Source organism: Microtus ochrogaster, linkage group LG2 (genome assembly GCF_000317375.1).
Source record: "Microtus ochrogaster isolate Prairie Vole_2 linkage group LG2, MicOch1.0, whole genome shotgun sequence".
In the NCBI taxonomy this organism is placed as follows: domain Eukaryota; kingdom Metazoa; phylum Chordata; class Mammalia; order Rodentia; family Cricetidae; genus Microtus; species Microtus ochrogaster.
Genome location: NC_022028.1, coordinates 11994152 through 12018255, shown reverse-complemented (window position 1 = coordinate 12018255; position 24104 = coordinate 11994152). Strand labels below are relative to the sequence as shown.

The 24104-nt window shown below is 35.4% G+C and overlaps 1 protein-coding gene across 8 annotated transcripts in view; it reads left to right on the top strand.

The window, feature by feature from the left end:
* Positions 1–24104, top strand: part of Fam135a (family with sequence similarity 135 member A) — a 73479-nt gene that overhangs the window by 20554 nt on the left and 28821 nt on the right. For 2 of the 8 annotated variants that reach the window (XM_026785498.1, XM_013351071.2), the window contains exons 5-12: positions 6715–6794; positions 13372–13511; positions 13603–13673; positions 14930–15103; positions 16200–16326; positions 17013–17166; positions 20334–20411; positions 23281–23330. In XM_026785498.1, coding sequence (XP_026641299.1) covers positions 6715–6794; positions 13372–13511; positions 13603–13673; positions 14930–15103; positions 16200–16326; positions 17013–17166; positions 20334–20411; positions 23281–23330 — 874 coding nt within the window. Of the gene's footprint in view, positions 1–6714; positions 6795–13371; positions 13512–13602; positions 13674–14929; positions 15104–16199; positions 16342–17012; positions 17167–20333; positions 20412–23280; positions 23331–24104 lie in introns of those variants that run through there. The other 6 variants (XM_026785497.1, XM_026785492.1, XM_005359880.2 and 3 more) reach the window with 4 other exon arrangements.

The window sequence follows — 24104 nt, the reverse complement described above, 5'->3', positions numbered from 1 at the left end:
ACATTACAGTGTCTGGCTGCTTCTTTTTGTAACAAGATTCGTTCCATTGCTATCAGCCTGGCCGACTCTTACAAAGTTTTCTATAACCTAATAGATAGTGTCCTTTGAAGGTCTTTGCCCAGAGTGATTATTTTACTAGGCGTTTCCAAACAGTACATTCTAATTCTTACTTCTTTTGTCATTATTACCTGGGATTCTAGAAAGAGAAACATTGCTTCCTTAACTTTTTGGTTACTCTGAAGTGCAGCCTGTATAGAAAAGGCGTAAGGTTTTGTTTCTCTTATTTAGTTATATTCAGGGTTTTGTGCCTTAGTCTCTTTCAGTTATAGTTTTTATTTAATGGCAGAATGAACTCATAGAATTCTTAGCATGTTTAATGATATTGTCTCATTTTTTTCTTTTATAGTATCTAATCACTGTGTTCTGAACCAGTGATCATAGGATACGGTTAGAATTGGCTTTTCTAACAGTATTTTCTTTTCTTTCTTTCTTTTTCTGGTGTTTTTTCTCTCACATTAATCTCTGCTTTGCTGGTGATAGTTATTACCAAAAAAATCTAAGTATGAAACAAAGTGATATCCTTATTTGCTAATTAAGCTAACATTTTATATAATACTAGGCCAAATACTATGACAGTGTGTGATAGTGCTAATTATGGGAATACTAAACAGGGTGGAAAACTAGGCATGGGCCAGATCCAGTCCTATCTGTTGGTTCACTGCATCCATAGTTGTTTTTCCTAAGCACAGGGAAGAGTAGTCACAACAGGGTGCATGGCCCACCATTAAGGAGATGTGTATTACTGAACCCTTGCGCTCATTGGTCTTTGATGCAGAATGTTTAGGTAGTGTCCTATCCTTTAGAACTATCCAATAGGTTTTCCCTAATGTATTCTAACTGGGACATTTTCATATTTAGAAAAGATATATAGTCATGGTTTATTATAGGATATAATGTTATGTTTTGATATAGAAGATTTTGAAGCTATTTAAGTTAGTGAGGTTGGCTATTGCCTCACCTGCTTATCTTTTAGTATGTGGTAAAAATAGTTAAAGTTCTTTTGAAATTTTGAAGTATGTAATACAGTATTATTGAATGTGGTCACCATACTGTACAATCTCACAGACTTAATTTTCCTTTGTAACAGAAATGTTGTATCCTTTGATCAACACACTCCACCCTCCAGGCCTCCCCCCACCACTCACCCTTCCTACCTCTGTCTTCTCCTAGCATCCCACATGCCTCTTTCACAGGTTCAGCTTTTTGAGATTTCACAGATAACTAAGTTGACGTAGAAGTTGTTGTGCCTGGATTATTTAACAAAGCAAACTGCCTTTCAGATTCATCCGTGTTACTGCAAATGACAGTTTCCTTTAAGAGCTCATTTTATGGTGTGCACTCCATTTTCTTGTATCGTCCATGGGTAAATAGCTTGCCTACTTAATTGTTGTGAGTAATGTTACAGTATGTGAGTGCACATAGGAATTTCAATTGCTGATCATATGATCATACTATTTGTAGCTTTTTTGGGTAACTACTGTATTGTTCTCCTAGATGGCTGTGATAATTTGTATGCCCACCAACCATTTACAGAGAGGTTCCTTTTGTTCCATAGCCTTACCAATCTTGTTCCTTTTGATATTTGTGATTCTGTGTTAAATAATTATGAATTTTATTTAGACTTTATGAGTTTTTTTCCCAGCTAACATATATTGAATGCCTTCCTTTGTGTAAATTGTTAAATATAGGATTATAGTTGGACACTTAATAAATAGTACTGCTTCAGGAGTTTAAAATGAAATATCGCCTAGTGTTTGTTTAGTCTTAATAAGCTTTTGTATTACATACTTATGTTTAAAAATTGCAATATTTCACTTAATATTTAACCATATTCTTCACATGGAAGGTTGAAAAGCTCCTAGAAAACTTAGCTGTGTGATTTGAAGTTTGCTTCTGTTTCATTAGAAAACAAACAACCTATCAGGTTTCATCCCAGTGAAAATTGATATTCTCCCTCTCCCAACAAGCATTAGTTACCAATAACTGTTTAGCTGTAGGTAGGACTTCATGTGTGCCTCCCCGTTTATGCTGGGATTCCAGTTAGCTGATCTTGTGCAAGTCATCATCATTATAACTTAAAGGGCTCAAGCTGGTCACACTAGTAATTTCTTTTCTCCCCCAGTAGTATGCATTGCACCTTCTAGTTTATAATAAGAGGAGTTTTGTTGTTGTTTTTCTGAGAAAAAGGCCTTTCAAAGTGAAGGCTGGCTTCAATGTTATAATCTTTCTGCCACAGCTTCCTGATTCTTGCATACTAGAATTTCAGACGTGTGTCAAGACCATTTTGAAAATCTATTTAAAATTAATCTAATGTCTTTCTCAAAGCCACAATTAAGAACATTTTCTTTGGTTTTTTTTTTTTTACATTTGTTATTTTGTGTGTGTATACACATGTACAAGTGCATACTTGCTAGCATGTGAAAGTTAGAAGACAGCCTTTGGAAGTCAGTTCTCTTCTGCCATGAAGGTTGTAAGCACTGAACTTAAGTCATCAATCAGATCAGGAGTAGGAGCAAGTTCCTTTAGCTGCTGGTCCTCTTGTCACCCCAGTTTTATTATCTTAGGTGCATTTCTATCCCTGTAGGTTACTGTCACATTCACTACTGTAAAGTAGAAGCTACCATGTATATATTTGCTTCTGTTTCTGCTGTTCATCCTTAGTTTCTATTTTTTTTTATTGTTTTTGTTGCGCTATGTTGTAGGAGCCCTCTTGTTTGTTCCTGGCTACTCAGCCCTGAAATAATCCCTCAGAAACTATATTATTTGCAATTCTGTTTGGCCAATATCTTATGGATATTTCTAGCTCACTCTTATCTCTTAAATTAATCCATTTCTATTATATTTTACATGAATCTCTTGGCCTACTGGCAAGGTTCTGGCTGGTAGCTTGCGTCATTCTTCTCTGGTGGTTCTATGGCAGCTTTCTGACTCCACCTTTTTTTCCCCATGATTCAGTTTAGTTTTCCTACCTAGTTCTATTTCTGCTAAGCCACTGGCCAAAACAAATTCTTTATTCATTAACCAATAAAAGCAACACATATTCAGAAGGACTTCCCATATCATCTCCCCTTTTCTGTCCAAATAAAAAGGAAGGTTTTAACTTTAACATAGTAAAATTATATATAACAAAACAGGTATCAAGCAAGAATTACAGTTAAAACATTTATATCTACTTTATCTTTTATCATAACTAAGGAAAACTATAGCTATCTCTTCTTCAACTCTATTAAAGACTCCAGAAGGATATAATATTACCTAAGTAAACAGGAAGTACATTGTAAACAACTTCCAAAACTCTAGAATTCACAGAGATATCTTGCTGCCTGGACAGTCACCCAAAGTTCTTCTGTATTGTTGAAGCATCCATCTTCAGCTTACAGGCACATAGATATTATCCAGCAGACTTTTCCATGAAGCAGGAAAGACAGTTCTGCCTATGTTGGCAGTTTGTCAGTCACTTTCTTCTGTGTCCTGCAGAATGTCTTGCAGACTCTTTCATGAAGCAGAAATCCAGAAGGATCGTCTCACCTTTAGGCAAGTTCAGCACTCCTTTCTCTGTGGGTCCTGCATGTCTAGTTCATACAGCATAGCATCAAGCAGTTCAGGCAAGAGCAGTTTCTTACCCAAATGGCTAAACAACGCCATAAGGAACCTGTTCAATGCCTATCTTCCTCTTGAAGTAGATGTGTTTTATTGTCATGAAAAGTGCCAATTTCTTAAAACATTTTAAATGCCATATTCTGTAGTTTTTGAAAGATCTGAAGAATACCTATCCATCTGAAATACATCTGCACATCTAGAAAACCTAACTAACATAACTACAAGTTTGACTATTATAGATAACTATCTATTAACCTATATTTCTTAATTATACATTACATATTTAAATAAACTGAACAAACACAATACCCTAATCAAGAACAGAAATACATATACACAGTATAAAAAATTAACCTTAAATTTGGATCAATAAACCAAGATCCATACCAATGCAAATCCCTATAGCTTATCCCCCTTTAAATATAACAAACAGGCTGGGCGGTGGTGGCGCCTTTAATCCCAGCACTCGGGAGGCAGAGGCAGGCGAATCTCTGTGAGTTCGAGGCCAGCCTGGTCTACAAAGGGAGTTCCAGGACAGGCTCCAAAGCTACAGAGAAACCCTGTCTCGAAAAAACAAGACAAAACAAAAAATGTAACGAACATTTATAAACAATCACTTACGGAATTTGGGTGTAGGTCTCTCCAAACTGCTTCCTGCTTTTTGATGGGTGAAGTATTTTTGGGGAGCTTTCACAGAGATCTTTCAGGTGGTCTTGGTCCATCAAACCACATTAGTCTGGAAGGATTGCTCAGGTTCTCATCCTCTGTGGAAACAAAAGAAGAACCTCTTTTCCAAAGTAACATATTCTTAGAGCCAAATTCTGAAATCAAGATACCTTTAAAATATATTTTCTGGCTTAGCCTAGCAGCCTGTACAATGAAATGTCTCTCTGTACTTAGTTCCTTCACAGTCAAAAAATTCAAAGAAAACACAATAATATTGCAATGTACTTCTTGTTAACTTAGGTAATATTATATCCTTCTGGAGTCTTTGATGGAGTTGAAGAATAGATAGTTATAGTTTTCCTTAGTTATGATAAAAGATAAAGTAGATATAAATGTTGTAACTAATTCTTGCATGATACCTGTTTTGTTATATGTAATTTTACTATGTTAAAGTTAAAACCTTCCTTTTTATTTAGACAGAAAAGGAGAGATGGTGTGGGAAGTCCTTCTGAATATGTGTTGCCTTTATTGGTTAATGAATAAAGAATCTGCCTTGACCTGTGATAGGGTAGAGTAGAGCTAGACAGAGAAAACTGAACTGAATGCTGGGAGAAAGAAGGCAGAGTCAGGAAAAGTCATATAGCCCCACCAGAGACAGATGCTGGCTGGAACCTTGCCCACCTTTCCAAGCCATGTGGCAATGCACAGATTAATGGAAATGGGTTAAATTAAGATGTAAGAGCTAGCCAATAAGAAGATAAAGCGGCGATTTAATTAATACAGTTTCTATATGATTATTTCAGGATTCTGGGAGGCCGGGAAAAGTGTCCTACAATAGAACAATATATTTTTCTCCACTCCCTTCACTTCCTTTCCCCTCCCCTTCTACCCTCTCTCATGGTCCCCATGCTCCCAATTTCCTCAGGAGATCTTCTCTTTTTCTATGTCCCATGTAGTTTAGAGCCATATATGTCTCTGTTAGGGTCCTCTTTATTGTCTAGGTTCTCTAGGATTGTGTATTGTAGGCTGGTTTTACTTTGCTTTATGTCTAAAAGCCACTTATGAGTGAGTACATATGATATTTGACTTTCTGGGTCTGGGTTACCTTACTCAATATGATGTTTTCTAGATCCATCCATTTGCCTGCAAATTTCAAGATGTCATTTTTTCTCCTGTGTACTACTCCATTGTGTAAATGTACCACATTTTCCTTGTCCATTCTTCGGTAGAGTGGCATTTATGTTGTTTTCAGGTTCTGACTATGACAAACAATGCTGCTGTGAACATAGTTGAGCACATGTCCTTGTGGTACAATTGAGCATCCTTTGAGTATATATATACCCAAAAGTAGTATTGCTGGGACTTGAGGAAGGTTGCTTCCTAATTCTCTGAGAAATCCCCATACTTATATTCAAAGGGCCTATACCAGTTTGCACTCCCACCAGCAATGGAGGAGTGTTCCCTTTACCCCATATCCTCTCCAGCATAAGTTGTCAACAGTGTTTTTGATCTTGGCCATTCTTATAGGTGTAAGATGGAATCTCAGAGTTGTTTTGATTTGCATTTCTCTGTTGGCTAAGTATGTTGAGCATTTCCTTAGTGTCTTTCAGCCATTTTGCCATTTTAGATTCTTCTGTTGATAGTTCTCTATTTAAGTCTGTACTCCATTTTATTATTATTATTATTGGATTATTTGTTCTTTTGATGACCAATTTCTTGAGTTCTTTGTTTATTTTGGAGATCAGCCCTCTGTCTGATGTGGGGTTGGTGAAGATCTTTTCCCATTCTGTAGGCTGTCATTTTGTCTTGTTGACGTGTCCTTTGCTTTACAGAAGCTTTTCAGTTTCAGGCGGTCCCATTTATTAGTTGTTTCTCTCAGTGTCTGTGCTACTGGGGTTATATTTAGGAAGTGGTCTCCTCTGCCAAATGAGTTCAAGTATATTTCCCACTTTCTCTTCTGTGAGGTTCAGTGTGTCTGGCTTTATGTTGAGGTCATTGATCCATTTGGACTTGAGTTTTGTGCATGGTGATAGATATGGATATATTTTTATTCTTCTACATGTTAATATCAAGTTGTGCCAGCACCATTTGTTGAATATGCTTTCTCTTTTCGATTTTATATTTTTTTGCTTTTTTGTCGAATATCAGGTGTTCGTAGGTGTGTGGATTGATATCTGGGTCTTCAATTTGGTTATTGTTCATCTTTATATATGCTAAGTTTTTCTTGGTTTTAATCTATGCTAATATTTTGTAATTAAATAGCAAAATGTTATAGGGAAACTTGTTGAACTGTAGAAACTGGTAGATTTGGGCCATTTTTTTTTAATACATGCAAACTGTAGAGATAGGAACATTTGTTTTAAAATGATATTTTTATTTTGATTTTAGTTTTTACCAAATTCGTGCATCAATGAAAATCCCACTGAGAATTCCCCACAGAGTAGAAGCCAGCTTGTTACATGCAACAGGTAAGTATAAAATATTTCTAATTTAAAAATAATAAATTGAAGTAACATATTAGTCAATGATAGTATTTTGTAAATACTTTTACTTTTTTCATCTGTTAGCATGAATTACCAGATAGGATTGTTCTGATTTCCCTCTTAATAAATTAGTAAAACAAGCTTAATTTGGTTTCTTATACAAATGAACACATAAGAAAATGTTTATGAAGATAAACATAGATATGTGTGGTATTAGTTGTGTAAGTTGTGGTTTAAAAGGATACACAATGAAAGTACATACATAATTGATTTACAATTCCTGTGCTATTGTATATAATGGAATTTTACAATATGCTTTTGAATTTTGCATTCTAGTGACTCAGCTTCTCAAATACTGGCATTTTAACTATATATCACCATACCCAGCTATAGAAATACACTAAAAATGCTATATTAAATTATCTCCATCCTTTTTTTTTTTGCCTTTAGACTTGAGTCTCATTCCTAGCACGTTATTTGTATCCAAATATTTTTTATAACCTGAAAGAGTTAAAAACCTTAAGCACTTTGAATTCCAAGCATTCTGGATAAGAAATACTCAGTGTGTTATGTGTTTTTATTCCATGATGTTAGGTAGTGAAATTATTAGTAAAAAATTGTAAAGAATTGCCATGTAAACCTGATATTGTAGTTTTCAAAGCATTATAAAAATAATATACCAAGCCTCAAGTTATGCTGAACACAATACAGTCCTTTTGATATTTAGAGAAATTTACTGGAAATTAGAATTGTTAGTTATCTTTTTATCATACTGTAGATATTAACATGCTAGTTTGTATTAAATTTAATGAATTCTATTATTGTGTATAGTTGTATTTGATTTGCATCTTAGTAAATAAAGCTTGCCTGAAAATTTGAGAAGTACAACAGCCATACTAGCCAGCCTTACAGTCCAGGCAGTAGTAACACACACCTTTAATCCCAGTAGCCACACTAGAAACCAGGAGTGTAGTGGTACATGCTCTTAATCCCAACACTAGAGAAGAATATAATATGGGAAGAGACAGCTCTCAGTCAGTCTCATTCTGAGATTTCCTGGAGGCAAGATCACCATAGTCACTTGAGCAAGAAAATAGGTCACTAAATTAACAAGTTAGATGGTAATTTACTCAAATATACTCATGAAATGTTTATTATGTTTAAGATAGCAGTGCTCAATCCAAAACTAAAGGACTGTGTGATTCTTAACCTCATGGAGGACATTGCATTTACCATGTTGAAAAGCTGTTTCTGATTCAGAACAATACATTGCGTATATACATGCTTTGACCCATTTCTAAGCCCTTTTGCAGATGTCATAGTGTAAAAAGAATAACATGAGAGTAGAGTGCTGGCCACCAAAGCTGACTACCTTGATTTTACCACTGAACACTAGTTACATGCTACGACACCATACCCACAAGTGTACAGGATTAAAATGCTAACTTAAAACTAATTTTTAGAAAAAATATATAGCAACTCTGCGTTTGCGATAAATGTCTTTCCACCCCACATTGTGAGGAGCTTTGAGATAAAAGTAAAAGATAGTTATGAAAAGCTTTAACTGATGTTCTCTCTACTGGGAAACGGTTGGTATTTCCCATTTTTATCTAAGAACAATGCAAATAGAATGTTTGATTTCTAGCTCGCGTGCTTAAAAGATTTCTGCTAGGTCTCAGTTCTCTAATCATGGCTGGATGAAGGAAGGGGAATAGAGTAATTAGATAGGGTAAGAACTTGGGGCATCCCCCTTTTGAGATTCATTTTAGATTGCTAAGGAATTCTTGATAGTATTTGTTGCTATTATGTGCTTGCTGTGGGAGGATTGACATTGGGTCTTCCTCGTTCTCTCCCCTACCATTTGAAGTATCATCTCTCATTGAACCAAAAGCTCACTAACCAGCAACTTCTGGGTCTTGTCCTAGCCCTGTCCCCCAGAGCTGTCTTATAGGTGAATACCACCATGCCTGGTTTTTATGTGCATGGTAGGGAATCCAAATCAAGTCCTCATGCTGGCATAGCAAGCACTTTGCCCATGCGCTGGCTTCCCAATTTCCTGGAGATCTAGTTTATTGGTTTAGTCAGAGTTCTAATGTCAAGAATTGTGAAGAATCTTAATATATGACCTTCTGCATTGTTAAAAATTCTTTTGTGTACTTCCTTGTCTTTCTGTCCATCTTGTGCGCAGAAATAGTTAGAAGTCCTATTACAGACTTAAACAAACACTCATTGGCAACTTTGGAGGCTATTAAGTCTTAGTTTGAAGCATGGAATAAACTTTTTTACTGTCTAGTCTGATGAGAATGTCTCCTGCTGATGCTGATAAAGATTGAAGCAACCAAAAACTTATGGCATGTGTGATATTCATTTGCCTAGTCTCCCCATCACTTCCATGGAACTTGAGAAAGTGAGATAAGTGATTTACAGCTACTGTCTGTGTGGGGAATTATAAAATCTTTTCACTTGTGTCTTCTAAAATCTGTAAAACTATAGCATATTAGCTAGTTAGTCACCTTATGAGTGGATTAATTTCTCAGGAGAACACAAGAATGTGTTTTCTAGAAAGGCAAATTAAAAATGTTCAAAACTGAGACAAATTGTTACTATGACAGATGCTGACAAGTAAGTGGGATTTGAGAATTTTTTCATTGAATTTAATAGTGCAAAATTTATTAGTCTTGATGCACAGTTGCATGGGTCAGAGACTAGCTAGAATGTGAATTAATTTTTGCTGTGTAAAAATTTACCACCCAGCTTAGTTTTAAACACCCCATTCTCACAGTTTCTTTATCAGGAGTTAGCTCCATGCCTCTCGTTCAGACTCTCATGAATTAAGTCCATTACTTCTGCTTTACACAAATTATACCATTACTTTTGCTGTATTCACAAACATTAATCCTGTTAACTTTGTAGGAAGAATTTATACAAGGATATGGACACCAGGATGTAAGAATCGGTGGGCCATCTAAAAATTCTGGCTATAACAAAATAGACTAAATAGAAAATGAGGGGAGGATATGAATTAAATAAATATACTAAATGCCAAGAACTTGAGCTGTTTGCTAAAAAAGAAAGTAGAGAAATAGTAAATTTGTCTAGGATCATCTGCAGGTAGATATGGTAGTGGAGCATATAGAAATTCTCTGATAGGTTATTATTGTTGTTGTTATTATGTCATGAAATAAGAACTGAAATTATTAGAAACTAAAGGCTAGAGCTGGGAGAAAAACTGTGAGGTAGTCACCTAGAAATGTGAGCAACAAACAGGTTCAGAAGTCAACATGACTTGAGATAAGTAGTCATGAATATAAAGCATAGCAAGTCCAAATAATTGTGTACTGTTCCCCAGGCACATATGGCTTGTGGGTGTAAGTATGGATTAAGCAAAGAGCTGGATTTAACAAAATTGAGATATTCAAACCAGTATATTAAAGCAAGAATAATATAGCCACACATACACATTATTCATATGTATGTATGTGTGTGTGTATGTATGTATGTATGTATGTATGTATGTATGTGTATGTATTAAAATAAGATGTTTGATGGTTGGTTGGTTTTGTGGTTTGAGACAATCTCATTCAGTTACCAAGCTACACTGGAATTGTCAGTCCTTTTGAGAGTCCCTGGGTTTCTTGGCACATGTTACCATTCCTGGATTATCTTAATAGGGTGTGTGTATGTAAAAGGCTGTGATAATGATGAAACAGAATTTAAAATGTGATAAGAAGGAAAGTGGGCATTTGGAGGTAATTGCTGAGACCAGAAGAAGCCTAGGAGTCATAGAATAACTCAAATGTCCCGAAGGATTGTTAGACCTTGTTATCTGAGGAAGTACACTGGGAAGCTAGGTGTAGTTATAACAGGAAGTTGATTCAGACCTATATTGCAGAAGAACTCCAGTCAAAAGTAATGTAAAATTCTAGGAAATGACCATAGGAAAGAGGAGCTAATGAAGGCTGTGGGCAGGAACACACAAAGAGGAAAAGCACCTAGAAAGTTGGGGGTGCAGGGTTTACCTGTCTGACTATTCATGAGGAATAATATATAAGGTAGTTTTGGAGGGAGTAATTCTGAATTAAGAAGCAAAATCTTTAAGAAATTAAGTTCCTGGTGACACAAGAGTGAGTGGGGTGGTCACTGACGTACAGTGGTCTAATGACAAGGTGTTTTTAAAGGAAGACAGTACCTGACAGCATCAGTAAGGAAGAAGGACGCCCCAGTCATGGTGCAAAGTGTAGGAAGGGGCTGGAGAGATGGTTCAGTTTGTAAAGTATATACCGTGAGAGTGTTAAGGCTAGCATTTGGATCCCAGCATTCATATATAAGGGTGGGCATGGCAGCCTGTAATCCTAGCACAAGGGAGAAAGACCAGAGAATTCCTGGAGCTCCCTGGCAAGCCAGTGTAACTGAATTTGTGAGCCCTAAGTTCAGTAAGAGACCTTGTCTCCAAAAACTAAGGTGTGAAGTGAGGGAGAAAGACACCTAAGAGCAAGCTTTAGCATCCATACACACTCTCGATCCTTCCCTCGACACACATTCACAACAAATACACATGTACAGAGGAACATATAGGAGAGGAAGTAGCCCACTGGAAAATCAGAATTATCTGGGGGCTTTGCCTAGAATCCAGATTGTATTGAAAATTTCTTCTCCATCTCGGTTCTTCTCTAAAACATTCAGAATGGAATTTTGAGCTGTTGTTTTTCTTTAAATGTATATTCTGAAATATCTCAAACTTACAGAAAATTATAAATACAGTTTAAAACCTACTTTAAAAAGTATTTTATTTGCAAGTGTTTATGCACATGCAGTTACTCACATGCTACAGCCCATGTGTGGTGGCCAGAGGGACAACTTGCAGTAGTTGATTCTCTCCTTCCACCTTGGGCTCCAGGGATGGAACTCAAGTTGTCAGACTTGTGTGGCAAGAGCTTTGACCCATTGAGCCATCTTGCCAGCCTGTGTTAATTTCTTATGTAGTATTACTGCTTTTGTCAACCTATGAATGTGAGGAACTTGTCAGGGTGTGCATATAAGTTCTCTTGCAGGGATCTTGTTCCAGTAATCCATTGCTTATTTTCTCTTGTGGTGACCCCTTCACATGTCCCAAACTGTTACTCTGCCTTCTTGTCCCTGAATGCATTCTTTGTCCTGCTGGGTTTCCTTTTATGTCAAGATATTCTCCTAATGTGAACATCTCAGTCCCTCTCACCTTGCTAAAGACTCTGTGCCAACAGGTCATTTCAGAATGTCCCCACCCTCCTTTGACCAAAGTAGAGTGCTGAGCTGCCGCCGACTCTCTCGCTGTCACATTGCCCATATGGAAATCTTTCGTGAGTCATCTGGACTCTACACTGTTTCTCTCATGTATTGATATTTCTGGAAGTAAACGGGGTTTCGTAGGTTAAGAAGACAGCCCTACGTCGGATACCAGTCATAAGTTGAATGGCCAGCAGCATTTACTTCTAACCAACTGAGTTCAACTGTTTGCTAATTTTGATAATTCACTAGAAGAATCCACTTAATTCAAGAAAGTACATTTTTAGTATAGCTTTATTATTCTAACAAAAGTGTCCTGTCATAGCCAGTCAAAAGAAGAAATGTATGCCAGCAAGATGACTCAGTGGTTAAAGGATCTTGCTATAAAATTTAGTAACTTGTTTAATCCCTGGACCCCACATCATGGGAAGAGAGAAACAGCTCCCTTAAGTTGTCCTCTGACAGCTACACATACACCGTGGCACATGCACACACACAAGGGTAAACATACAGACATGCTAAGTAAATAAGCAAATCAATCAATAAATAACTTTAAATTTTTGATAAATATGTAGGACTGAATATATAAAGTTCTATATGTAAGCCTTCATTGTTTTCTTTCCATAAAATCAAGATACATTACCACCACTCACATGCCCAACCTGTGTAGATAAGAATTTGCAGTATTACAAGTCAGGGAAGCACACCCAAAGTTCTATATCAAGAGTTTTTATTGATGTGTTATTAGGTATACAGAATTGATTGAATTATCCCCCAACATAACTTCAAATCTCCGGTTCTTTTCCCTGCCTAGATAGTAACCTTACTTCATGTGACCGAAAGCTGGTTCTCTAACCCCATGTTTGTCTTCATCTTTGTGTGGCAGCCCCATCCTGGGTCACCTTAGCAAAGAAATCTGAGATTGCAGAGATTTGGAGGCTTCTGCCCCAGTGACAAAGACAAAAAGCCAGCCTTGTTTCTTTTTACGTCAGCTGTGGAAATCTAAGTTGCCCCCTTTCTGTGTTTAACAGTGTTCAGTAAACTACAATTTCCTCACTTGCCTTTCAAGTAGAGAAAAGTCCAAAAGTCTATACAGGAATTTCATAATGATTATGGTGTACTTTTTACTCAGTTTTTTTTTTTATCAGAAATTACTTAAGTTTTTAGAAATGTTTTAACACTTCTGTATGAAGTGAGTAATGACAATGAAGTGATAGCAAATTATAGTACTTTAGCGTGGTATTTAATTACTTGGACTGTTTGTCTTTTACCTCTCAGTTGTATATCTCATCTGTTTTAGGTATGACATTAGCCTTTCCAGCTTCAGTTCATGATGCTATGGTTTGCAGTAAAACATTTCAGATCCTATATAAAAACGAAGAAGTTGTTTTAAATGATGTCATGATCTTCAAAGTTAAAATGTTGTTGGATGAAAGAAAGGTAAATATCTCTTCATTTCTACTTACTGTAAGACTTCAATCCATATTTGTAACATTTATAAATATTAGGCATCTTATACATTTCTCTTTAGATTGAAGAAACCCTTGAAGAAATAAATTTTCTGTTATCCTTGGATCTACATTTTACAGATGGAGATTATTCGTAAGTAGGCTGACTGTTCAGAGAACTAAACATCTTTAGATACTTGTGGCTTTATTTGACACCATTTTCATTTTTGGAATCTTTTCTCCATTCTTTCCTCTTTTAAAGTGGTTGTATTTGTTCTGATAAAGTCTATTGAGAAGGTTGGGACCACACTTTCATGCCTATACACCAGATAGTGAAATCAAACAAGAAGAAAAATTACGAATTTCTTCCCTAGACTCTAAAAATACAGTTGTTATAGTAATAGACACTTAACTGACTTCTCTTCTATTGGTCTTGGATGAATTTTTCTTGGCATTAGTTGTAGCTTCTCTGGGTGGGGCTGCATTGATACTCAAAATGGTCAAGACTGGTGAAACTTGTGATGGGTGCTTCTAATTCCTCAATTCTAAACCTCAGAGTTCCTGAGATACCAGTTACCCTGAACTTCCCTACACACCTAGACATACAATCATACATTAATTTAAAACGAGGATGATATTTCTGAGAGCTTTTCCTTCATTTTAAGCAAGTCTAACAAATACTTCTTGACTATATAATATACAGCAGTCAAAGTCTAAGTGTCCTCTTTATTATCATGGCATGATAATACTTTTATATAGTTACTACTGTTTTTTTGTACTTTTTAAAACCAAGTCATAAAAATTCCTTGAGTAGAAGAAGCTGAAGTTAGTAGGTAATTCAGTAGCTATAGGTAGTTATATGCTATACATGGATTTTAAATGGTGATCTGAATATAATTTTTATGACTTTTTTTCAGTGTTTTTTTTGTGTGTGTAAATGTGACAGACTATAATAAAAGTGCTTATACTGACTAGAAAGTGGTTTGTTTATGAGACCAGATCTCACTGTGCATTTAATAAATGTTCAGGTTCTCTAAGCAACACTTGAAATTTCATGCAGTAAAAATAATTTGACATACTTTGGGGGATTTATTATAGTAAGATTTGACCTTGTAAGAAATAGAATTCTCCCTGAAGTAAAATTTAAGATGGATATTAATTATTGAGCTATCAAAAAGAACTTGTTTTTATAGATATGTTAGTGAAAGCATAGCCCAGTCATGCACCGTTAGAAAGCTGTGAGTAGAATCTGTTTTCATATGGTCGCCTCATCAGTTCTGGTGCTTGTAAGTCACTCTCATTGTAAACTGAAATAATTAAGCCTTTAAAAAAAGGTTTACATGATTTATAAAATATTAGCCTTTACTAAATACTCCCTAATTCCTTGAAAATGTACTGCTTTTTTTTTAGGGCAGATGATCTGAACGCCTTACAACTAATAAGTAGTCGAACGTTGAAGCTGCACTATAGCCTCTCTAGAGGACTGCATCATCATGTGAATGTTATGTTTGATTATTTCCACCTCTCCGTTGTGTCCGTTACAGTACATGCATCTTTGGTTGCACTACACCAGCCACTAATAAGGTAAAACTATTGAAAATATGCTCCAACAAATAACAAACTGAAGTGATAAAGAATATTAAGTATATAACTATTGATACATTTTCAAGAGCATGGGACCATTAGTATCAATAACATTATTACATAAGTATGGAATAAATGGAGTGATTTTTATAATTTAGTTAATTGACAAAGCAAGAGAATACAATACAGAAATAACCATGCAACCTTGCTTACTCTCTACCTGGGTTAATTTTTAGTTTATTTTAGTTTGTGGTGTGTTGTACTGTTAACTTGTTCTGTGTAAGAGAATGTGAATGTATTTTTAGTGTTCTTTATCTCTTTCCTAGATCCTCTATTTCTACTTATTAACTGTCATATAATCTGTAACTCCAGTTCCAGGGGGAATCTGTCACCTCTGGGGGTAGCTGCATTCATGTGTACATACCTGCTCCACATAATTTAAAAAATGAAAATAAGTCTTCAGTTAATATGTATTATTTTAGGTAACACATTTATTGAGTAATATTTTTTCTCACTACTTCCATGGGGAGAAAAAAATTATGTTTCATCATCTAATCATGCTCTGTAGTTCATTAAATAAAAATTTTTAGTGATGTAGGCAGTAGGTAGAACTCTCAAATCTAAAAATACCCCTATAGATTTGATTTCTGAACTGGCTACAATTTCTAACACAAATCTTATTGTAACAGCTGTTACGGGTGACACTCAAGCAGTGAGTACATGTGTGTGTGCTTGCGGGTGTGCGTGCGTGTGTGTGACAAATAACGTACACATAATCTGACTTATCAACTAAGAAGGTGAGTTATAGAATTTGGTGGGGCCTGGAGTACTAAACACGTGCCTGGCATTTGTAAGGTCCTTGCTTCAGTTCCTAGGTTCTCAGAAAGAGAGAGAAATAACCTCAAGTATCTAGCCTTAGAGTCCTTAATATTCATTGTACTTTTTTATAGATTTTAATTATTAAAGGATAATTTAAGAATACTATAGAACTTAGAATGCTGCAGAAACCCTTTTCATTTTTGCAGTTTTTCTTCTGTGAATATCCTACATGAAAATAATTGTTCAGACAGTAATAGCATGCCTCCTGTTCCTCCAGCTTTCCTCGCCCTGTGAAGACTACTTGGTTGAATAGAAATGCACCAGCACAAAACAAAGACTCAGCGATTCCTACTCTGGAAAGTGTAGTCTTTGGTGTTAACTACACAAAACAGTTGTCGCCAGATGTAAGCATTGAATATGTGTGTAACCTGTTTCATATTTTATTTTCCCCCTATTTTAAAAGAAATGTTTTTTAGTATTTTATCTGTAAGTGAATGTAGTTTCTTTGATGAATTATTTGAGTTCAATAACTTAAAGATAAGTAGAATCAGAACTAATTGGTTAGTTTAATTATGTGTTTTGAACATCAGCCTCTTATTTTAAAATGTTACCAGGTTTAGTGAAGAGATATTTGACAGCCATTGACAGTGACCGACTATTGTAAACCTGTTATTGTCACCCATTGTTCCTTTAGCAAAACTGCTAGGAATATCCAAAGAAGCCTTTTAAGAAGAATGGCAGACTTGAGAGTAGGCTCCGAGTAGCATGATCATAGCCATTCTTAGGAAAGAAGAGATACATGTAATGACTGTGAAAGCAGTGTCTCCAAAACAGTTGTCATAGGAACCTCATCATAACAAAAAGTCACAGTTTCATCAGTGTGTTATACAAATCCATGACTGAAATTGCTATGGTTATGCTTTATATTTAAATCACTTAGATGAGCATCAAAGTACTGATGAATTTCTTACATGTTTTAGAATAACTACCTGGCAATGGGTTGGTTGGTTGAATTTTTTTCAGGGTTTCAAGTGTGATACATTAGATTTTTGTTTACTAACATTTTGTCTTCCAAATGTGTTCTTTCCAGGGTTGTAGCTTCCTCATTGCAGAACCCTTCTTACATCATGCCTATCACTTTCATTATACACTTTGTGCCACTTTGCTGCTAGCCTTCAAGGGATTGCACAGCTACTTCATTACGGTAACAGAAGAGATTCCCTCTTGTCAGAAACTAGAACTGGGTATGTTAAAAGTGGCCAGACCTCTCCTAGTCACTCTCTCCACTACTCTCGCTAGGGAGCAGCTTTGCACAGCTTTCCTGACCTGTGTGCTTCACTTTTCTCTCTCAAGTCTATCTTTTCTACCCTTGATAATCACTTTGTGAAGTTGAACACTTTTTTAGAATGTGGAGAAATGACTAAGATTGAAGTGAATCTTTAAGTAGATTTTTAAAATAATATGTCATGTCAGTATTCTGTTTCTCTTAAAGTTTAATTTAAGAGTATGCTAGAAAGCAGAGTCTTGGGAAGGCAAGTGCAATCCACACTTCAAGAGCCTAAGCAGGTACAGCGCTTAGACTGTTTTTGTGCATGTCCATGAGGCTGTAAGTTATTCCAGGGCTCTCCTTCTAAGAAACAACATTGTTGAGTATTTTAGCATTTTAAAACTACTTAAATCAAGCTTCAGTTTTTCTCAGAAGTTTCATGGGCAATATTTATCACTTGTTTATTAGTTTTTCAAGCCAGGGCTTCTCTGTGTAGCCCTGGTTGTCCAGAACTCACTCTGTAGACCAGGCTGACCATGAGTCCACAGAGATCCCCTGCCTCTGCCTCCCAAATGCTGGAATTAAAGGTGTGCTCCAGCACTGCCTGGCTTCATGGTCAACTTATAAATCTCAGTTTTCAAATATTAGCTTATAAAAAAATCTCATTTAATTATCTTGCAGAGTGAGATGTTTTTATCATTATTTCAATAAGTTAGGAATTTTTAAAATTTTATTTAGCCACTATTCCTGTTATAATTCTTTGTACCTCAAGGGTTTAAGTATTTAACAATACCAATACATTCTCTAAAATGATAACTATTATCTTAAATAGTTTTGGATTTGAGACTAGGTGACGAATTTTGTTTTTTTTCTTAAGTTGTGTGTTTGAGGTTATAAAACATTGCAAGGTGTGCTGGAGAGACAGCTCAGTGATTAAGAGCACTGGCTTTTCCTCCTAAGAATCCAGGTTCACTTCCCAGCACCTACCATGTGGATTCTCCAGGTAAGGAGATGGAAGGACATAAGTGTTGTGTATGACAGGTCAGAAACTAAGGGTAAGATCTCTCGAAAGCCAGAGGTGTACAGTTGCACTAGCAATGGTAATGTCGTTGGACTTGAACGTAGCTGCTGTGCCAGGCACTGTGTTAGTACAGATGAAAGGACAGAACTCCAGTGTAAATAACGCCCTGACGCCTATTCTCTCCTCTCCTCCCAGCAACAGTGATAACAAACCAACTTGTTGCTAGGGTGGACAGGAGAAATTCACACAGCAATGCTCAGCATCTTTTGGTTTTGCTAGATGGCCTGGGCCCTTAAAGGATCAGTGTGAGGGTGTTTGACAGTATACAGTGTTCACATAGATTTAACATATAGTCTTCACAGGAGAACATACACGAGTCACATTTTAAGGGAGGAAAAAGTATTTCTCAAAAACCAGGAATCATGGGGGCTGGAGAAATGGCTCAGTGGTTAAGAGCACTGACTGTTCTTCCAAAGGTCCTGAGTTCAATTCCCAGCAACCACATGGTGGCTAACAACCATCCGTAAGAAGATCTGGTGCCCTCTTCTGGCCTGTAGGCACACATGCAAACAGAATACTGACAATACTGTATACATAATAAATAAATAAATCTTTAAAAAAAAAAACCAGGAATCATGTTTGTTGGCAAAATGTCTGATGTAACGAAACGAAAACATTTTTCTTGTCAAATAGATTAGACAGTGCTAGCACTATTTTTATTAACTTCAGCTTAATAATTCATTATGTTATAATATTCTCAAATTTCTTATGTTGTATAACTTTGGACTTATAGGTATAGTTTATAAAATTGCACATTTAAAAAAGCCCTTATTTAAATTTAGGAGTTAGTTATTAAATGAATATGAACATTATTCCCAATTACTTACTTTAAAATATTAGAAAACAAAATTCTAAAGTAAGCCCACACTTCAAATTTAGAAATAAAAAAACTTAGAGAATAAGATTATTAGTATATTGCTGAGCTATGGTGGTGCACATCCTTAATCCCAGCACTTGAAAGGCAGAGGCAGGTGAATTTCTATGAGTTTGAGGCCAGCCTGGTCAGCAGAGCAAATTCCAGCATAGCTAGGACTTCACAGAGAAGTGCTGTCTTGAAAATTTTAAAAAAGAAAGAAAAATTATTAGTATACTATATATACTTACTGAGAACATATTTATTGAATGCATTAATTGATAAAATAGCACTGTATTTTTTTTTAATTGTGTTACTTAAAAAGTATAGTCCACCAGAGCAGCTTATGATAGTTTCCTAGGGATTTTTTTAAAATCTGGACTCATCTTCAATAAATATTTATTAATAATACTATGTGTCCTTAAACCATACTATGTATATTTTCTTTTTATTGTAGAGGAATATCTAAAAATACTATTGTTTAAAATGTTTCACATTCTGAGATTATCAACAATATCTTTGTTGTAGTAAAATTGAATTGTGGACACTCTTATATTTCCATGTTATATAATGTACTACTTATTAGACCTCATTGTGATCATTAGTTTTAATAAAGGAACATAAAGTAGCTCCTGATTAGAGAATATGTGATTTTTCTATCATTTAGTATTTTCCTAACATTTCAAATAAGCCTAACGTTAAAATTCTTAAGTGCTATGCTATGAAAAAACTAAACTCTTCCCTCTTTTAAAATAATACTTTGAGTTCCTTTCTGCTCTTTTGCCCTCTTCTTTTTTCCTAGATAAATGATGTACATTGTGTTTTGAGGACGTATCATTAACCACTGGTTGGATTCAAAGAGCTCCACTGTAAGGAAGCTCAGAAAACAAGAGTCAGTTCTGGAGTCTGAGCCTTACACCTGCACTTGGGAAAGTGGGAAACTGAGCTAGCTGGTCTCTGAGACTCTTGCCAACACTAAAATTCTCAACTTATGAAACTAAAACATCAAAATAATAATGGAATAAGAAATATTGAGCAGCATAATTCAAATGCTAAAAATAATTTACACTTGAATGTACATCATTTGTAATTCTAATAAGCTAATTAACCAATTGCCCTATCAACACTTATTAACAAGTTGGAAAATTCAAATAAGTTTTGTTGTAAAAGGAGTGTAGTAACTAGTGCTGTGTGCAACCCTTATAACTAGCCAAGGCCAGCATGCAGGTCCTCTATGAGCGCCTCCTCAGAAGAGCACAGCCAAGAGCCCAGAACGACACGCATGTAGGTATGTTTACAAATAGGTTAATTAAACTTTGTAAACAATGTAGTATATTCCCAGCATTTTTATTTAAGAGTTCATGTACATAATCAGTTTGGTTTGCACATAAGTTGGGTTAATTTAATTGATTTGTAATGTTGAAGTTTTTATTTAGAAGTAAAAGTGATAGTGTGAAGATCTCTCTGACCTTTCACATATTCTAGTTTTTATAATGACCACTTTTTAAAAACCATCTATGTCAGCAAAATTGCTGATTGAACAATAATTACTATTAGTGTTCTTTAAGTAATTTCAACTTTGGATAGGCCTAATCCTTAATGAAATGTGCTTAAAAAGCTGAAGCTGGTTTTATGCTTTGGAAGGATAAAGAAGAGGGACACCCCAGATTGGTTTCATGATTTTAGTTAATTTGCATATGTTTTCATCATTCTAGACTTTTAAAAATGATACTAAATATCTATTATCTAAATGTTACTTATATTAAATGAAGAGGTCCATTTATCTGACTTTGCACACTTTCATGTTATTTATATACAGTTTTTGGTCGAATCACAGAGATCCGACTGCCTCTATTCCCAAGTGCTGGGATTAAAGGCATGAGCCCCCACAACCAGCCTCCATATTATATTTTAGACTTTTGTACTTGCATAGCAGTAGTAACTAGTTTGCTAACTTTCTGGAAGTTTTTACTTGGCCTTGAATAATGGTTACTTTTTTAAGATTGTGGATTGGATAGCTGTTGAAATTTTCAAATGAAATAAAATTGTGTTCTCAGTTGTTAGATGAACGAACAAACTGAAACAAAGAAGTTAATATTTCATAGTATTTCAGATGAATACTGGCTGAGAAAGATTTGAGCTGCTTAATTTTTACTAAAACTATTCTTAAAATTCATTTATCACTAGAAGGTTGAAATGTTATGCATAGTGTTTCATTCTCATATGAAGTGATCGTAAAATTAAAAAAAATTCATAGCATGAAATTGTGACTGTGGCATACTTTAGCCTTCATTACAGTAGTTAAAATCTGCTTCTAGTTTTAGTGTACTGCCAGCTGCCTGCTTAGCTTGTAAACATTCTGCATTCATAAAATGTTGCTTAATATAATTAAGACTTGTCTTAAAAGGGGAGTAGATTTTGATTTGTTAGAGAAAAGGCTTGGTTTAAAACTAAAACATAAGCTGTATGGTGGTGGCATATGCCACCCAGCACTGAGGAGGCAGAGCAAGCAGGCAGATCTCTGAGTTTGAGGCTAGCATGATCTACAAAGCAGGTTCCAGGACTGCTAGAGCTAAACAGAGAAACCCTGTCTCAACACAACAACAACAAAACCATAAAATCTGCAAAAGTTAGTTGTAAATAACATAACTCTTACCTGAGTATACCTCTTCACCTTGTAACCTAAGCTCTGATTACTGCTTTCAAAAATAATGTTCTTAAAGAGACCTGAACTACAAGTAAGTTTATTGCATTATTTCTCTCAGCAAAACACTAAAAAAAAAAAAAAAAAAAATGACCAATATTTTGGCAAAGACTAGAATAGGGAAAATTTTGGGGGTACCTCCATAAAAGAATGACAATTAACATTTATTGAAAGTGCTTAATCTAGCAAGTAGATTTCCCCAGAAAAGTGCTGAGAAAACAATGCAAATATCAGAAAACTTAAAGTAGAATTATACTGTTGAAAACTCATATGTATATCATAGAAGGATATATTCTAGATTGTAATCTTGAACAATAGGTGGAACAAATGTCCTCAAGATAATTTGATAAAATAGTGGGATTAATTTTATATTTCTATTAATTGTTATATCATAATGTATTCTTTGAAAAGAAAAATTATTATTTGTAAAGTGAGACAAAAATCTGTAAGTGGTTTTGAAATCATTATCCATTAGTTCAGCAGTTAAATTTAGCTTTTACTCCTTCTTTAAGATTTTTTGGCTGAGGCTATCAGCCAGTGGGTAAGTGCCTGGTGCACAAGCGTGAGGACCTGAGTTAGGATCCCCAGCACTGAAGTCAAATCCAGGTGCAGCTGCTTGTACCTGCAGCCCCAGCAGTGGGGTGCAGAGACTGAAGAATTTCTGGGGTTTGCTGGCTAGCCAGACTAGCTAAAACAGTGAGTTCTGGTTCAATGGGAGAATCTGTCTCACAGAATAATGTGGCAGGCAAATCAGGAAAACATCCAGCTCTGATCTTTGTCTTACACACAAAGAATGTTTTCATGAAGTAGCTCACTAGCTGTAATAGGCATTTGGACTCTTAGATACAAACCTTAGAAAATGTATCAGAATTTTAAAGTTTATATTCTGAAATGGGATGTATAACCTAAATCCAATTTTACATCATAGGAAAAGATGATGAACAATGTGAAATTAGAATTAGTATATGGAACTTATGCAGCATTTGCTGTCGGGTTTTTATTTTAACTTAACATTAGAAGATACTGATGTTTCTGACAGTGAATTAGTTTATGAAATCAGTTGCAGCATGTCATAGGATGCATCCTTGCATTTGTGTGAGAATGACTTTTTTAATGAGCTCATTTTAGTTATACTCATTTTCCTAGTTTAAAATTTATATTTGAGACCTTGATGTAATTCTCTTCCTTTAAAAATAACTAATCTTTATGTTATTTGTTTCAGTGTTTTTCTGTTGATCTTACCATTTTAATTATAAATTTCTTACTAGATGCTAGAGCATACCTAAGTAAATCAGAATTATATAACAAAAAATTACTTTTAACAATACATAATATCTTGTTAAATCAGGGATTAACTTTTTATTGCAAAAGATTTTGTCCTTCATGTAATATTAAAGGTAGTTTCAGATCTAACACTGAAATCTTCCCTCTAATTAGTTTTTACCCCTTTCAGAGGAAATGGATGTAGAAGCTCGTCTTACTGAACTGTGTGAAGAAGTTAAGGTACTTGAAATTTCTTTTTAATTCTCATTATTTGAGTGATTTCTATTTTCTTCTCTTTTTTGATAGATAAATCTGAACTTTATTGACTTTCTTTTCATTTTTATTGATATTTATTGAGCTCTACATTTTTCTCTGTTCCCCTCTCTACCTCTCCCCTCCCCACTTCAGCCCTCCCCCTAAGGTTTCCATGCTCCCAAATTACTCAGGAGATCTTGTCTTTTTCTACTTCCCATGTAGATTAGATCGGTGTAAGTCTCTCTGAGTGTCCTCATTGTTGTCTAGGTTCTCTGGGATTGTGGTTTGTAGGCTGGTTTTCTTTGCTTTATGTTTAAAAGCCACCAATGAATGAGTACATGTGATAATTGTCTTTCCTGTGTCTGGGTTACCTCACTCAAAATAATGTTTTCTAGCTCCATCCATTTTCCTGCAAAATTCAAGCTGTCATTATTTTTTTCTGCTGTGTAGTACTCCATTGTGTAAATGTACCTATATTTTCCTTGTCCATTCTTTTGTCAAGGGACATTTAAGTTATTTCCAGGTTCTGGCTATGACAAACAAAGCTGCTATGGACATAGTTGAGCACATGCCCTTGTGGCACGATTGAGTATTCATTGGATATATATCCAAAGGTGGTATTACTGGGTCTTGAAGAAAGTTGTTTCCTAATTTTCTGAGAAATCGCCACACTGATATCCAAAGGGGCTGTACCAGCTTACATTCTCAGCCTTTTTCCCACAACCTCTCCAGCATAAGTTGTCATCAGTGTTTTTGATC